Source organism: Vipera berus (genome assembly GCF_964194415.1).
Source record: "Vipera berus genome assembly, chromosome: 2".
NCBI classification, from domain to species: Eukaryota; Metazoa; Chordata; class Lepidosauria; order Squamata; family Viperidae; genus Vipera; species Vipera berus.
In genome coordinates this window covers 222,700,536-222,718,088 of record NC_138203.1, presented here as the reverse complement: position 1 = coordinate 222,718,088, position 17,553 = coordinate 222,700,536, and the positions used below count along the sequence as shown (strand labels likewise).

The 17,553-nt window shown below is 39.7% G+C and overlaps 1 protein-coding gene across 3 annotated transcripts in view; it reads left to right on the top strand.

Moving 5' to 3' along the window:
* GLYCTK (glycerate kinase) overlaps nt 1–5,232 on the top strand; it is a 34,849-nt gene extending 29,617 nt beyond the window's left edge. For all 3 annotated transcript variants that reach the window (XM_081319553.1, XM_081319554.1, XM_081319555.1), the window contains one exon: nt 2,828–5,232. In XM_081319553.1, the coding sequence (XP_081175679.1) occupies nt 2,828–3,733 (906 nt within the window). In that variant the 3' untranslated portion in view covers nt 3,734–5,232. The remainder of the gene's footprint in view (nt 1–2,827) is intronic.
* The last annotated feature ends 12,321 nt before the right edge of the window (nt 5,233–17,553 follow it).

Below are 17,553 nucleotides of genomic sequence, written 5' to 3'. Positions count from 1 at the left end.
CCATCAAAAATTCTGATTTTTCAGCTGTAATGAATAATGTGAATTAAGTAAAAACAATGCCCTATTGCTTATTTTTCTCTTTTTACACAGTTGGTAAATCATTTGGGTTGAGGGATTTAACTTTTAAAACACTTTTCTGTTTTTCATACATTGCATGTACATTTCAGAAATGTTTAACGAATGTTTGAAGATACAATGGTGTTGAAAAAAAGCTTGGTCCTCACACTTATGACCAGTGCTGTCACTTACAACTGTTACAACACCACCACCATGGTCATGTGATTGCAATGTGATTGCAGTCACATGGTCACATGATCATGATTTGTAACTTTTTTCGCCAGTTTCCAGCAAAAAACTGCCCATTGGGAAGAATGGATTCACACTTAACAACTGCAGCCTTCACTTAGCAATTGTGGAATTGCTTAATGACTACAGTGATTCACTTAACGTGGTAAAAATAATCATAAAATTGAATCCGACAACTGCAACAACCTATGACAAAAAAATTCTGGTCCCAATTGGGATCGTATGTCAAGGACTACCTGTGTAAACTATGAAATATGACCTATTTTTCATAAAAGCGAAGGACAATAAGTCAGAGCAGTAGGAAAGAAATTGAAGAATGATTCATACTTTATATGTCAAACACAGCTCTGTCTATTAGTAATACACTGAGGTGTTTTTATTTTTTTACAGCAGGAATCATGCAGTATATGAAGACGTAGATTAGCTACATCGTTCATTCCCAGTTTTTCAGCAGGCAGGAAATGTGAAGGTGTCCTAGGACTCTTGGCCGAGCTTCATTTCACACATGTAGGATTTCTCCAAATCCCTTTTAGTGCAGATTCAAATGTATGCATTATTTAGGCCATGGTTCCAAAGTAGTGCAATTAACCAACTAAAGCAGGGGTCTTCAAACTCGGCCCTTTTATGACTCATGGACTTCAACTCCCAGAATTCCTCAGCCAGCATGCCTGGCTGAGAAATTCTGGGAGTTGAAGTCCATGAGTCATAAAAGGGCCGAGTTTGAAGACCTCTGAACTAAAGCCTCTTACAACATTAATGTAATTATTTTATTTTAGCCTACCAATCTTATGATTAAATTGACTTAGGTTTATAACTGAGCTTCTAAAATGTCTGCAGTTGGAATCCATAGTTTCTAGGCAGAGTTTTTTTTAGTGGGTTTTTTTTTGGTGCCTTCAAGTCAGTTTTTGTCAGGTTAAACCCAAGAATAATGAAGAGCAATTCAGTCAGAGTTCAGTTCTTTATTTTCCTGTACACAATAGAACAGTGGCTCCCAGCCTTTTGGGCACCAGGGAACGATTCCTTGGAGAGAGGTTTTTCCATGGCCCAGAGGAGGCGTGGTTTTGTGTGCTGCCTGCATCCCGTAGATGGGGCTTGTTTGCGCAGACCAGTTTCTGGCATGCCGCAGACTGGTAGCGGTCCCCAGATCAGAGGTTGGGGACCCCTGCAATACACAAAACCTTCCCAGACTAAACCCTTATTGCTGACACCTTAATGGATATGCCTTGAGATGTGCTAGGTAAAGGTAAAGCTAAAGGTTCTCCTGCACATGCGTGCTAGTCGTTTCCAACTCTAGGGGCCGGTGCTCATCTCCGTTTCAAAGCCGAAGAGCCAGCGCTTGTCCAAGGACGTCTCTGTGGTCATGTGGCCAGCATGACTAGACGCCAAAGGCGCACGGAACGCTGTTACCTTCCCACCGTAGTGGTCCCTATTTTTCTATTTGCATTTTTACGTGCTTTCGAACTGCTAGGTTGGCAGAACCTGGGACAAGTAACAGGCGCTCACTCTGTTACGCGGCACTCGGGATTCGACCCGCCAAACTGCCGACCTTCTGATCGACAAGCTCAGCGTCCTAACCCACTGAGCCACCGCGTCCCTCTTGAAATGTGCTAGGAAGTGACTATTCTTTTCTCTTCCTCTGTCTCCTATACTGCTCTGGGCTGTGCTACCTTTTGTGCCCCCCCTTTCGGTAACGTGCTCTCTTTTTCTGGGAAACTGCCACTCACTGTAGTCCATCACAACCTCTCCCCCTCTGTGGGCACCATCTCTCACCGTTTTTAATTCCTGGCAACTGCCTGATCAAGTCCTTGCAGTTTTCTTGGCAAGGTTTTTAGGAAGTGGTTTGTCATTGCCTCCTTTCCTGGGCTGAGAGAAAGTGACTGGCCCAAGATCACCCAGCTGGCTTCCTGCTTAAGAAGGGATTAGAACTCACCACTCCTGATTTCTAGCATGATGCCTTAACTCCTCCATCAAATTGGCTCTCACGTTAATATTAGAGAACATAAAATATTCCACATAGTATTTGACTTTTGGCTTCATCTGATCTTCAGACCCAAAAGAGAGTAACTGTGAAGGTGAACTTGTGCTCAATAGCTGTTGTAATTCAAAGATTCAATTCTACCCAAAGCTAAGATTGCTATACATTTTCGATGGCCAGAATAAGAAATTGCAAAGCAAAAAATCTACTTTTTATGGTGGCTTATAGCAGGCAGCTTAGTCATTGCTAAACAATGGATTTGTTTGGGTAATATTTCAAAGGATATAGGTGGAAAGATGGGAGCTGGTCTTTGAAAAGTATCTGATAAAAATCCATTCTGTTACAGTCAAAAGTAGAGAAATGTTGTTTTATAAGGAATGGTGAAATGTCATTCGTTATACAAGTCACTCCTGAAAACAACTTATTTCAAATATTATCGGCATATTTAAATTCAAATATATATTTTCAAAAAATCAGGGTATAGGCATAGCTAAAAATAAGACCAAATTCCAATACAACATGAACAATATTTGTTTATTTTTTCAGGTTTTGAGCCTCATTCTTTCTGATGTCATTGGCGATCCATTGGACATTATAGCAAGTGGCCCGACTGTTGCCAGTTCTCACAGCATGCAGGACTGTTTTCAGATACTGGCCAAATATGAGGTATTGAATACCTTGCCAAAGTCTGTGTTAACAGTCCTCTCTAGCTCTGTCACAAAGCATAGCACCCAGCAAGATTATTCCCATGTCTACAATGTTGTGATTGGGTCCAACAGGCTAGCTTTGGAGGGAGCCAAATACCAGGCAGAACAGTTGGGTTACCTGACTATCCTTTTGAGTGATGCTGTGTGTGGGGAGGTCAGCACTGTTGCCCATTTCTACAGCCTATTGATTCAGTTTGTGTGCTTGAGCATTATAAAAGATGCTGAAAATAGACCTTTAAGAGACTCTGTGAAAGAAATGCTCACGAGCATTGCAGGACAGCTGGAGATTCCAGTCTTGAGCCTGATAGACCCTCTAACAACAATGAAAGAAACCCATGTGAAAAACCCCATTTGTCTTCTGGCAGGCGGAGAAACCACCGTGCAGGTTCAAGGAAGTGGGAAGGGTGGGAGGAACCAGGAACTGGCTCTGCGAGTGGCCTTGGAACTGCACAGAGCTAAATCCACTATGGAGGGAAGCTGTCTTAACAAATACGAAGTCCTGTTTTTGAGTGGTGGAACTGATGGACAAGATGGGCCAACAGAGGCCGCTGGGGCCTTCGGCAGCCAGGATCTGGTGGAGGAGGCCAAGCAGGAAGGCTTTGATGTGGGAAGCATGTTGAGCAATAATGACTCGTACACATTTTTCACCAAGTTCCAAAATGGACATCACCTTTTGAAGACAGGCCTGACAGGCACAAATGTCATGGATATTCACGCTGTTTTAATCAGAACCCGAAAAACTTAGTGATCCGTAGGCAACCCGGATGGAATGTCTCTGTCCACGCTGTTAATAACAAGGAGCTAATGGATAGTTGCTGATAAGACAAGTGAGGGTCACTTTGTTGTTTCAATTAGATCCCAGAAACAGCTACTTGAAACTATCACAATTAAATTTTTATAACAAATTTCTTCAGTACTGTGACGAATTCCTCTGGTCAGTTTGAGCGGGCTAGGCTGAAAAAGAGGAGCTAACAAAACTCTATTTCTTTTGAGGATGCCACGAAGAGGGCACCTTAATTTTGTAATCTTCTGTCTAAGGTTGACCCATAATATTTTGAAATTGTACCCATCTCAGGTGTTAAACAAGAGTTTGTCTCACATGGAGCTTGCTTCCATCACCCCCACCCCAGCTTTCATGCATGCGGTGATATTTTCTTGTAGGCATCTGGAAGTACATGGTGCGTGTCTGTAGTTAGTGGGGAGGGTTTGTGTAGCTGTTCACCCATGCAACTGGGATGGGCTAAGGTACTTGGTCATTAGGTGCTTGCTCCCTTGGGATTCACTAGCATGGTTACGGTTGAAAAGCCCAACAAAGTAAACGCACCAGAGACATTACATCTCTAATGTCTAATCTCCTTTATTAGGCAAAGCGTACCAGCACGATAGAAGGAATACCAGCTCTGGCAAAAAAGTTAATTGAAAGAGTAAAAGTTTCCCTCCCCTCTTGGACAATTCAGGTCACATTGTACAATTAAGTCTTCAAACGTTTGTTATGAGAAGAAAACGTCTATTCCAAGAGCCTTGGTGGAGCAGTGGGCTAATGCCTCCTTAAGTAACACCAGCTGCCTGCAATTAGTGCAGGTTCGCATCCCACCAGGCTCAAGGTTGACTCAGCCTTCCATCCTTCCGAGGTAGGTAAAATGAGGACCCAGATTGTTGGGGGCAATTAAGCTGACTTTGTAATAATGCCGCTTGGGGTGTGTGTGAAAGCCCTAATAAGCAGGCATATACATAGAATGAAGGCTACTGCTAAGCTTGTAAGCCGCCCTGAGTCTTCGGAGAAGGGCGGGATATAAATGGAATAAAAATAAAAATAAAAATAAATATTCGCCAAAACATCTCTTCGATGACCTCGGCTTTCACACTGGTAACAACCACCTGTGCACTCCAAACCTTCCCCCCGCCCCCCGACTAGGCAAGCTAGAAGCAGCACAGCAATTCTAAAGCTAGGGGTCTTTATAGCTTGACATTCACATGGGACAGTTTCCTGCCTTTCAGACTTGATGTACACAGAGACACAGTAGTAAGAGGTATGACATTGGGAGGAATGGTTTCATATGGAAGCAATACTGGGCTAACCTTGTAACTCTTTTCCCTCTGGATTTGCTGTAGTTTCTGAAGCTAATGCAGTGTAGCTTAACTTTTTGTGTATCGTTGCAAAATAAAGCATTTTCTTCAAGAATTGTTTATTACACTCTGCCACGGGACGACGGAGCATCGAGCCTAAATTCATATATGAGACAATTTCCCCGCCAGACCTGAAAACTAATAAGAAAAAGCTTCAAATCAGTGATTCCAGGTTTGCATTAGCTCTATACTTCTGGTTTCCCAACATGAAAAATCAGCTTGTCATTGTATGTTAACTCGTCCTAGTGGAAACTGAGAGCTCCAAATTTCCTTTGTTCAGCTGTAGACTCCACATTGAATGAGGTTGGAACTGAGAATCTAATTTCCATCAAATTCAGGCAGGATATGCATTTTTTAACACCTGCTCCATTTCAGCATTACTACCTGTTATTGGAAGAAGAGTTTGAAAAATGGGCTAGATGTGCCGAAACTAATGTAACCTTGACCTTGCTCACCTTTTGTAATGGCTTTTTCTTGCTGATTGATAATTTCATGGGGGAATGCATTGTGCAGAATGGAAGCTGCAAGCATTTTATGTACCAGTTTACCATTGACTGGAAAACAATTGAGCCTCAGGTTTGTGACCTTTCTAACTATATCAAGCCAGAAGTCACTGTCGCTTTGATTAACTCCTCTAATCCCAGAGAACAAAGACAGGAAAGCAAACACAGGCAACTGTTGCCAGATTGCTGCATTGCACAAAGCAGTCCACTCTTGGAGCAACATCACCAAGTTCATCTGGTCACTTCGATAAGCCGAACAAAATATCGTTTTTTGATCACATAGGTAACATAATGACTTTCACGAAAGTCACCCGTTGTGATTCATCTAAGCTACCTTGCTGTTTCTTTTCAGCAGAAAGGATGAATTACAATACCAATCCATTTTTAAATGAGGCTTGTGGTACTTTAATGACAACAGTAAATTGAATATTCCGTAAGTTAACCACAACTTAGTTTTTATTACTACAATATTCTACCCTTTTGTAACAAACTAAAATGGTGCCCTCTGGTAAGCCCCCCCCCCTTTTTTAAAACACACACATACAGAGCAATTTTAAGGTCCTTGGGAACCATAGACTAGATCAAATTTACCACTTAAATAAAAAGAAGGAAATTTACATTTGATTCCATTCTCCCATTGATTCTACATTGGTATCTTCCTAAATCAAAACCCCTAGACTTGGAAAATACTCAAAAGATTTGCTGGATCCTAGGTTTTCCCGGGTTTCCATCAGATTTCCATCATTAACATTTCGACAAGAGTTGTTCCATCCAGCTGGATGCAGAACTTTTTGCTGGTATATTAGTATTTGGAAATCTGCCAGCAGATTTTATTTTATTATTTTATTTCACTGAAATAGAGTGCACAATGTGAAATGCTTAGGAAAAAAACTAAGCTTTTCTCCTTCAACATTTCTATATGTATCACATTTAGAAATCACCCATCTCCCTCACAGAGTGACTCTGGCCAATGTAAAAATGAGACATAAAAACCTAAAAACTATATATAAATATAATAGGCAGTTAAACAATTACAGAGTAATTAAAATTCAAAATTAAATTTAAAAGTGAGGAGGGCCTTCAAGGAACTAACCAGCCCCATGGCTGCATGCTCCTTTGGGCATCAAACAATTTGGCAGAGCCAGATCTTCAGACATTTCCGGAAAGCCAGAATTGTGGGGGGCTGCCTCATCTTAAGGGAGCAGAATGTTCCAAAGCAGAGAAGGGTCTCTACATGGGCCCCGCCAGTCAAAATAAAAATAATTCTGCAGATATTTTCTTGCTGTCTCCTGTTGAAACACCTATTACCTATATGACCAAATTTTTAAAAAGCTATAGTAAATAAACAGAGATTATTGCAATGATTATTGCACAACTCAGATGCCCTTTAGCTGATCGTTTAGCTACATGGATCCCATGCATCTAAGACTAGAGGCTTCTTAGCTTAGAAAACAGCCAGGCGGGAAACAGATCCATGTAATCAGGCTTTGCTCAAAAGAGTTTGTGGCTAAGATCATTTCCCAAATATTTCAGAGTCGTTCATGAGCAAATATCTTCCATCTAGTTGGCAACATTTGAAAGATGATCCCTCTCATTCTTCAGAGAAAATCGCCCTCCACAATTCTGTAATTAAAATCCAACAAAATGTAGAAAACCTACTAAAATTAAAACATATTCTCTTGGACATTTTGGTCTTCAGAGGCAGTCTAGAAATAGTTTGAGAGTTAAATTATGTATCTTCTCTAAACATTGCATTCTTGCATTTTGATCAAGAGATGTAAGATTAAAGCATTGACTTCTAACTTGTTATTTACAAAATAGCAATGTAAAAACCACATCATTATTAACAGAAAGTTAGGATATATCATCAAGCAAACCTATTTCAATTGGGGTATAGGGGATGCTAAATATTTGTCACTTGGTCTCCCATCAGGTTACCTAATATAAGACAGAGTGTTCCTAGCAGATGATTAATACGTTTGGAACATTTCTGTAGTAGAAGCAGTCTGTCTTTGTTTTTTTTTTCCATTTTACTGTACTCCATTTAGCGTCCAGTGAATATATCACACTTTGAGCACTTAATGGCATACGAGGAGTTAATGGCAAACAAGATGCTTTTTTTTTTGCCAAAGTTTAAGTGAAGAACCTTTGTGCTAGAGGACCAGGAATTAAGGATTGTATTGCTAAAATCACTCAAGGATGAAAGCCTACTTATATCTGCCTTCCTGCACAGGTTTGAACCAGTGTCTTCGTCGTGTTTTCTGTATCCCCCCAACAGCAACAGCTTTGGGAGAGTTTAAAAAAAACAACAACAACCCAAAACAGTTTCTTTATATCAGCAGAGTTCTTCATTAATCCTTGGAGATGCTGTTCATGCGTGATCTCAGGCTCATTCACAAAGCCTTGGCAACAGCTACTTCTTCAGGGTAATCCTGTTGCTCTTAAAGTTGTGTGTGTGTGTGTGTGTGTGTGTGTGTGTGTGTTTGTGTTTAAAATGAACATTTCACTGATTATTAAACTAAATACCTTTTTTCAAAAAGGAGAAGCTGGTGAAAAGAGATGAAGGGACGTTGTTGCTTGAAGCCTACTTCACCTCAGTGTTCTCTTGGCTTTCCTTCTCTGTGAATATCTTTATTTCCCACTCTCCTTTCCTTTAATGAGGTGAAACTAGAAATGGGGAAAGTTGGTCAAGGACAACAAAACTATAAGAACGCATTTTTTGAAATGTGATGTACGTGTTTTGCGACTCTTACTGTCACTGGAGATAAGAACAGGATGTAAGCAAATTTGGGTCTTCTCTTGCTTCCATAGTAGAACAGTCCTAGGAAGGGCTGTGTGTGAGAGGGGGACAAAGCTAGACTCCGCCAATAATTCTTTTCATTTTTCTGACCCTGCTGATTAAGAATCTCCATGTAATTTTTCTATCCTATCTTCTATGGGTTACTTTGCAAATAGAAGCGACCAAAGGAAGAGGCTTACAAATGCATTTTATGAACTAGGACATTTGCACAATGAAAGTAAAAGTCTGATCTAACACCCATGCCAAGTTCCATATTTTTTTTTTGAATCCACAACACCATATATCATCATTCTGTGGTTTCTGGCTGGGAGTGGAGACATGGGAAGTCATTGGTTTAATTGTTGTACTAAAGGCACAAATAGTTTTAATTGTAATATGTATTAATTTTAAGGGCATAATGTTTAATGGCTTTTTAATTTTTGTATAATATTTTTATTGTGTATTGCCCTGTTCACCGCCCTGAGTCCTTCGGGAGAAGGGCGGTATAGAAATCAAATTATTAAATTAAATTAAATTAAATTGTCATACCCAACAGAATACACGTTGGCACCTGATGATTTTGCTCTACATGATAAGAAGAAGAAGAAGGAAGACCTGTGAATTCATCATTTCCTTTCATTTCACACTAATGGTTTTGCTAGAAACTGGTTCTGCCAGCACTGCAAGAACTCTATAAATACTAATCCCAGAGTAAAGTGTTAGCACTTTAATATTTATTTACCATCTGCACTAATAGTGACTTAGAAAAATAGTAAGGAAGGCAAGTATCAGAGTAAGAAAAATAGAGCACCAGAAGATTATATAGTACTTATGTACCTTCTTTTGTGTCAATGATCGTATGAGCATTTCTTCACCTAAATAGGATACACGTCCATAAATAGATCTACCTTGTTCCAAAATAGCTAAGGCAGGGAAAAGTCTCTGCGGTCAGTTTCTACACTACCCCTACAAGGAAAGAAAAGAGAAGGGGAAAAAAAGGAAAATCGCAACAGAGTGGCAGATCTTATGTGGTTCTAATGTTCAGCATTCTAAAATATTCTTGTAACATTTCCCCATTTTCCCCCAGAATGAGAGCAATGTGATATACCATCCTTCCTAAATCCAGATGGGGATTCTATTAATTGTAATCTGGTGCATCTGGAGAGCCTCAGGCTGAGAATCACTTTGATGGATCTGTGTTCACCTGTCACTGGCAGATCCCAAAGCAGAGTGGCACCTGCTTAGTCTTTGGCAGAAATGCCCAAAGCAAGAGTGTAAAGCTGAGAAAACGTTTAGGAAGAAAGATATGCCGGTTGTGTCTCTGTTGCTGCCAACTATGTTCCATAGACATATTGATAGAATTTCCAGGATTTGGGGACCATTTTAAGAGGTCTTTTATAGGTAAGTTTACTACATATGTCATTCAGGCTTCTTTTTCGTAGAAGTTCCAAAATCTGCCAAAATGTTTTGACTGGAGAACAATTGCATTATTCCCTTCTATAACATGCAGTCCTTCAGTTTTTAACCAAAGTCTTCACACTGTAAAGGTGCCCCTTTCTAAAGTTGATTTTATCCTTTCAAAATATGGAATGGCCTTTTTTAAAAAATAATAATAATAAAGAAAAACGGTTCAAAGACGACCGTATTTTTGTTAGACTTTGATAGTGTTAGGTGAAACAGGTCAGTCAAGTGTGGCACAGAGGCTGACAGTTTATGTTCTCGAAGTATTCTCTCTGCGGAAGGATAGATTTTGTGCTGCCATCAAGACCGAACAAGAAAACAAAGCAGTGGCTTGAATGACACTGTCAGTTGGGTAGGATGAAATAGACACCAATTCCACCAGGCAGAATAGAGCCAGATGGGAAGAGGATCAACAGCCCAACAGCTGGCACTTTCTCAGGGCTGAGCTCATTTACGTAAGAGGAACACTTGTGGCCAAACAGTGCTAATGGCTGAGGATAAGTAACTACCTTATTAACAGTGGAAGCTTTTGGCACTAAATTAAAAACCTTGGCTTCTAGCCTTTCCACTGTTCCGGACTCTTAGGAGACATTAATATCTCTTCTACCCAGCATTCTTATTATCACTTCATTAAGGATCAGATAATGATATGTATGGGTAGTTTATTCTGCCCAGATTCTGATTAATGGCTAATGTTTCACAAGGTGTTAATGGGTGCTTTATGAAGTGAGCAGAAGGGGTTCTCCAGTAATCTCTTTCACAAACTAATTTTGCCATTTTCACTAATGTGACAAATTTAACACATTCTTTATAAAAGCCCCTGATGATGAAAGTTTTGGAAAGATTATATAACCGCAGTAATAATTCTGCCACAGCATCGTATTTCAGCTTTCCACTTCCCCAACTCATAAAAAGCCAAGGATACTTCTTGGATGCAGATAAAAAATATTTGTCTGTCGCTTCTTTATCGGGCAGGCTCAGTGGAAGGACGTGTCTTCACCCTGTGCTAAAGAGAAGAGCTCCCCTTCAGAAGATCTGCCTTTGGCCTCAGCTTTTCAGAGAAAAAGCAACTTGGCTCACTGTTGAACACAGGCAATAAACGGTGGAGTGTCAAAGCATAACCATTCTTCTCCAGATATGAGCTCCGAGATATTTTAAAATACAGTAGGAAGTGGCATGCACATTTTAAACAAGTGTAAATGCACACATATAAATAAATATAACACTGTCTCTTGAAAGTATTTCTGCCATTGTTTGTGCTTCTCTTCAAATGACGGTGGAGAACCACTTCAGAAAGCTGCTTAGATGCAGATGCTTGAAAATACTGCTCTAGGCATGTTTCCTGTAGTTAAGGATGAACTACGTACTGGCAAAGTACCTTTGTGTAGGTGATTTCATTGAGAGATTCTGGATAAAATAGGATTAGGGGAAGGAAGGAAGGAAGGAAGGAAGGAAGGAAGGAAGGAAGGAAGGAAGGAAGGAAGGAAGGAAGGAAGGAAGGAAGGAAGGGCTAATACAGAGCAAAAAGTTCAATGTACCCATCAGAACTGGATAATTATTAGTGGTATCTGGTTTCTTCTTGGTCTTAAAATGACAAGACAGGTAATTTACTGAGAGTCAGAAATAATTCTCACATCCATGTATTTTCGCAGAGCTCTTCTCAATCTGAAAAAGATTTTCACCATCACCAGTTCTTTGTTTCATTTTTAAACTGTTGCAACAGAAGACACTGACACCTCAACTGTTTCTCTGACGGACATACTAAAAGCTCAGTTCAGATTGATGACATTCTTATATTTATCATCATATATCTTTAAATGGTAGAGGCGAGTACAAAATCTTTTTCTAAGTCAGTAAAAACTCTTGTGTTTCTGCACTTCAGCTGAACCCTTTCAATCAGATGCAGAAACAAAATCTGGAAGGAAGAGAGCCAGCCCTTTCTCAGCCCTTCCCTTTACCTCCCTCTGTTCAGCTGTAGCCACTTGCTTCTCCTACAATGACCTCAACAGGAGAAGCCAGCCTGCCTGTGCATCACCTCCCACTGACATGTTCAGCCCCAAGGTTTCCCACTACTTCCTTCCCATCTTTCCGCAGGAGCAGCCAAAGTACTTGGCTTTCCCCACTCCCTGCCACCTAGGCTGCCTTTGCCTGGCCCAAACAGCCTGATAAGGGCAAGAACCCCTTAAAAGAAGTTGTACTGTGGTTTTAGAAAAGTTCAGTGCTCTCATATTTGACTCTGTGGTGCATGGCTTCAGCATAATCCCACAACAGAAAAGAAGCCAGCTGTGTGCGATGATATCCAGTCAATTCTGCACATTACGTGAACAGTCAGACTGCAAAAACACACACACACACACACACAAACACCCTGCTACTATCCTTGTTTAGCAGGAGGCTTTGCTTACTATAGGGAGAGAGAAGGAAAAATGGTCACTGATGTAGTTGAGCGGTTAAAAGCAGGATATAGCAACCACACGATAAAGATTAATGGAGACAATTCTTTCCCCTGTTTATGAAGAACCGAGTTCTCTCCACTGAACGAGGCATTTAAAGATGAATATCCTCTGTTGCAAGCCCCCAATGTATTGCATGGCTTCAATCCCTATATGAAATTAGCAATATAATCACATAGGAATAAAAAGCCATAGAAGACAATGGGATAGTGGTGTATCCATTATCCTGCTTAGCAAATTTGTTGTAAATTCTTCAGCACTGCCTCTTTTTACTCTTCCCCCCCCAAAAAAAAATACATTTTCATGCCGCAGCCTTCATTGTTCAGCATTCAAAAAACAGACCAGGTTTTAGGCTAAGCCGAAGTCATCAGGTATCCCAGGAGTAGTCCTGAGTTGTGTGAAAGAAGAGAAAGACAAGGAAGGAAATGTGTTATGTTGGGCTTGGATAAAGAAAAAGTGGAAAAGGAAGTAAATAAGACATGAAAATGGAAACAATCTTGTTTCTATGTTTTTATTCCTGACAGTAGACTATGGATATTTATTTATGCCATTAATGTTGATATTTTCATTATTCTTTGGTTATTATTTTGGAGATTACACAACCATCTTTGGGAAAAAGCGTTCTTTCAAAAATATAGTCCAGGCAGTGTTTTCATGGACCTTGGGTTAGCTTGTGCAATCTTATGAAATTGTAGTAGCCTCAAGTACAGACCTTTAAAACCAAATAATTGTGGATTTTGATATACTATATCAAAATAATATATCAAATAATTGTTCTGATATACTATATACCTACATTTCTGGGAGAAAAAAATACTATATTTGGTCTATTACAGGTCAATGTATGTTGTTAAACATCTTACTTTAGTTACTAAATTGGTGCAAAGCTTTACTTTAGCTTTCATGTGTCAATGACCTATAAAGCCCTACATGGCTTGGGTCCGGGATATCTGAGGGAACACCTGCTGCCGGCATCAAGTTCCCTTCGTCCAGTGCGCTCCCACAGGGAGGGTCTTCTCAGGGTGCCACCGGTAAGAGATTGCCGGCGGGTAACACCCAGGGATAGGGCCTTCTCAGTGGGGGCGCCTGCCCTTTGGAACCAGCTGCCAGTGGAGCTGAGGACTGCCCCCGACCTCAGTTCATTCCGCCGGGAGCTGAAGACCTGGCTCTTCGAGCTCTCTGGCCCAGGCTGAGGATTAATCTTTTTAACTGGGGTTTTACTTATACAGGGATAAATTTAATTTTTTTTAAACTTGTTTTTAACTTTTGTATTTTGGTTTTTAATCACCCTGTAAACTGCCCTGAGTCCTTCGGGAAAGGGCGGTATATAAGTGTAATAAAATAAATAAATAAATAAATAAATAAATAAATAAATAAATTATTAAATTTGTGCAAAGCGTACCAAAGCAGTGCTTTTGCAAAGAGTATCTGCACCTCACCCTTGGTACTCTCATGAACATTGGCTCTGGCCCCTTAATTTCTGATCTTGGCAGCATAAATAAAAACATCAACGGGAGCTTCTACTGATACTTTTCTAGAGCAGGGGTAGGCAACCTTGGCTCTTTTATGACTCGTGGACTTCAACTTGAAGTCCACGAGTCATAAAAGTCATAAAAGAGCCAAGGTTGCCTACCCCTGTTCTAGAGTATGAGTTGAATACTATTAGAGTTGAAAACCCAAATCATACTGTGTTCCCAGTCAAGTGGAAGCCTTTGCAAAAGCCAATGCTTCCTTCCCTTAATCTGCTACACATTAGCACATTATGCATTACAGTGTTGCCTTGATGGGCTACAATCAAGTTGATACTAGTTGGGAATTATACAAAAAAACACTAGTTGGGAATTATACAAAATATAGTCTAACCCTTTCGGAAAGGACAAGTTGGCAAAAAAATCATTTTAAAATGCTCACCTGTCTGTTGCATCACTGTTGGTTATCCTCCAGAGTCTGTTCGCAGTAATGAGCTATGAGAAAGTGCAGAAATATAAAAGTGGTTTGGTGAGTAAACACCCCAGCAAGACCTGATAAGAAACACGTATGCCACAGACCATCTCAGAATTGTAATTCCAAATCTCTATCATCTGAAAAGAACTAATCATTCAACATAAATTGGCTTTCTTCTCTATTACAAGGTGCAGATAGTTTCTTATTTTTTAAATAAAATAAACAAACACTAGTATATCAACAAAAACCCAATTATTTATAAGATTTTAATCCATTATTTCTCACTCTCACTGAAATAGCATATACCGGTGTGTAAATTTATGCAGTTTTATTTGAGCCATCTTTCAACTTAGCTATAAAATCTTGTGTTGACAGTCTGGAGTAACAACTCTTAATGCTAAATATAATGAGAGAGAAAAACACAGCAAAGATGTTTTAAAATCAAATAATATTTGTGTGTCCTACGGGGGTATACTTGAAGACATTAAAGCCAACACATTCATATTCACTTTTGCAGGACCTTCCCATCCTGAAAATATTTGAATTCCAGGAATATGGAATTGATCAGCTTTGCCTGTGATTTAGCCCACCCTTTTATTCAGAATTATTGAGAATTAAAAAGGTATAATTTTTGCTGCAGTTTTACCAAAGGTCAGCAGTGTGTCTGTGTGTGTGTGTGTGTGTGTGTCTGTGTGTACACGCGCACACACTTTATCTCATTTCCAGTATATGTGAACAATATGTGATATATTTGCATTATAGAAAAATGAATTTATAGAACTATTTTGTTTTTTGTGGTTGTTGTTCCTGCTGAGTAGATCCTTAGAAAACTGTTTGTGACTAACTATGGTTTGGTGTGAATTGACCAGTGGATACTAACTGAATGTAAATGTACAATTTTGAATGCCAAAAGACTCAGACAGTTAATATTATCACGCTCAAAAACCTGTTTCTCTGAAAGAGAATTCAGGAAGCTTTTTAAAGCCTGGGGCAATGGAGCGAGAGGGAAGACACCGATGAAAAAACTGCATCAAAACTGGTCTGTTTCAATTAATCATTAAGCTCTTTAATCATGATGCCAGCAGAAAGAACTTTACATTTCATTGTTATTCCATTTTCTCAATTTCTAGCAGTCTAGGTGTGCTGCAATCTGAACTAAAGAAAGAGATGATTTAAAAAAAACAAATACAAACGGCTTCGTAGATGGCTGTAAAAAATTTGTGAAATGTTTTGAATATATTGTCACCATGTGATTTGGGCTGCACAGTTAGTGCAGACTGTTTCTGCTCATCCCACCAGATCAAGGTGATTTCTCTTAAACAATGTCATCCTGTCGGATCCCCAAATCTCAGTGGCATCACCTGCCCTATAGAATAGCATTCACCACCTCACCGAAGATTTGGATGGTCCCAGTGGTGGGATTCAGCCGGTTTGCACCACTTCGGCAGAACCGGTAGCTAATTTTTTGTTGCCCAGACCCAGAATGGACTTCCGGAAGTGGCATCCACACAGAGAACCGGTTGTTCACATATTTGAATCCCACCACTGGATGGTCACAATGTAATAAATAAACAGGATGGCCTTGAAGGGTAGAGGAAAGATCTGCTATGTAACACATTCAGACTTGCAAGAAGCTGTTTCTATATCTGTATTAATAAAAGTAGCTTTAGGTCTGTATGGTGTCTGTTTCTAAGTGTTGTCTACCTGATAGGGCTGACAGGTATTGAAAGCCTGGTTGTTTCCACAGGCACTTGGACCAAACCGTTAGATACATTCTGCTATTATGGATGTGTTTTTTCTTTTCCCCTGTGAGTAGGGTTATGGTTTGTCCTTGGGTGCTTGGAGTTATGCGTTGTGTGTTTTTCTGCATTTTAATCTTTATAATCTGCCAAAAGTCACTTGTGTGAACTGGGTGGCTCCATAAATCATATAAACCAATCCATAAATCTATGAGCAGTAATAGGAAAAACAGGAATGATTCTAGTCTTATTAGACAACTTTTAACTGTTAAAATCTTAAGGATGCAGGCTTCAACAAGGAATAATTTAGTACAGTTAGTTGTGGACACATAGCCACAATAGAGCCTGAAATTTCTGTTGTTAAGCAAGACAGTTGTTAAGTAAATCTTGCCCCTTTCAAAGACTAATAATAATAATAATAATAATAATAATAATAATAATAATAATAATGATGATGATGATGATGATGATGATGATGATGATGAGTTGGAAGGGACCTTGGAGGTCATCTAGTCCAACCCCCTGCTCAGGCAGGAAACCCTATATCAGGGGTTTGCAACCTTGACAACTTTAAGACTTGTGGACTTCAGCTCCCAGAATGCTGGCTGAGGAATTCTGGGAGCTGAAGTCCACAAGAAGTTTCCAAGGTTGCATACCCATGCCCTATACCATTTCAGACAAATGGCTTTCCAGTCTCTTCTTAAAAACTTCTGGAGGCAGGTTGTTCCACTGATTAATTGTTCTAACTGTCAGTAATTGCCACAGTTGTTAAGTGAATGTTACAGTTTTTAAGTTAATAACACAGTTGTTAAGTGAATCAGGCTTCCCTATTGACTTTGCTTGTCAAAGTTGCAAAAGGGGATCACATGATCCCAGGACACAGCAACTGTCATTAATATGAGTCTGTTGACAAGCATCCAAATTTTGATCACATGACCATGGGGATAATGCAACCATCATAACTGTGAAAAATGGTCATAAGTCACTTTTTAAGTGCCATTGTAATGGTCACTAAATGAATGGTTGCAAGTTGAGGACAACCTGTAGTCCATCTATTATGGTTGTGTTACATGGTGTATTATAGCTAATATGGAGAAGGAGTCTTGCTGGATACTACAGGTTGAAAATGTCTTGCTGAGAAAGAAAATACTGCTACAATGCAATAAGCTAGATCAGCAGTTGGTATTTTGCATCTGAGCTGCAGGGGCATGATTGATGATGATGACACCACATAAGGGATTAACAGATTAATAGAGTTGGAAGGGACATATATTATGTTATTTTGGCCGATTTGAAATTAAGTGGGTTCAAGAAACAAAAGATATGCCTTAAGTATGGGTCTGACTTCAGAAACCCACTTCACTCTTTGAACCTCCAGCCCCTAATTTTTTTTTAAAAAAGCATTTTGGGTCTGACCTTCACAATATGTTGTGAGGGTTGCAAAGTGACACAGCTAGCCATAGGAGGACACTTTACAAGCATGAATTGAATGGTCACGATCCTATTGATTCTCTTGGAACCATCTGTGATTTTAACTATGATTTATTTATTTTATTTAT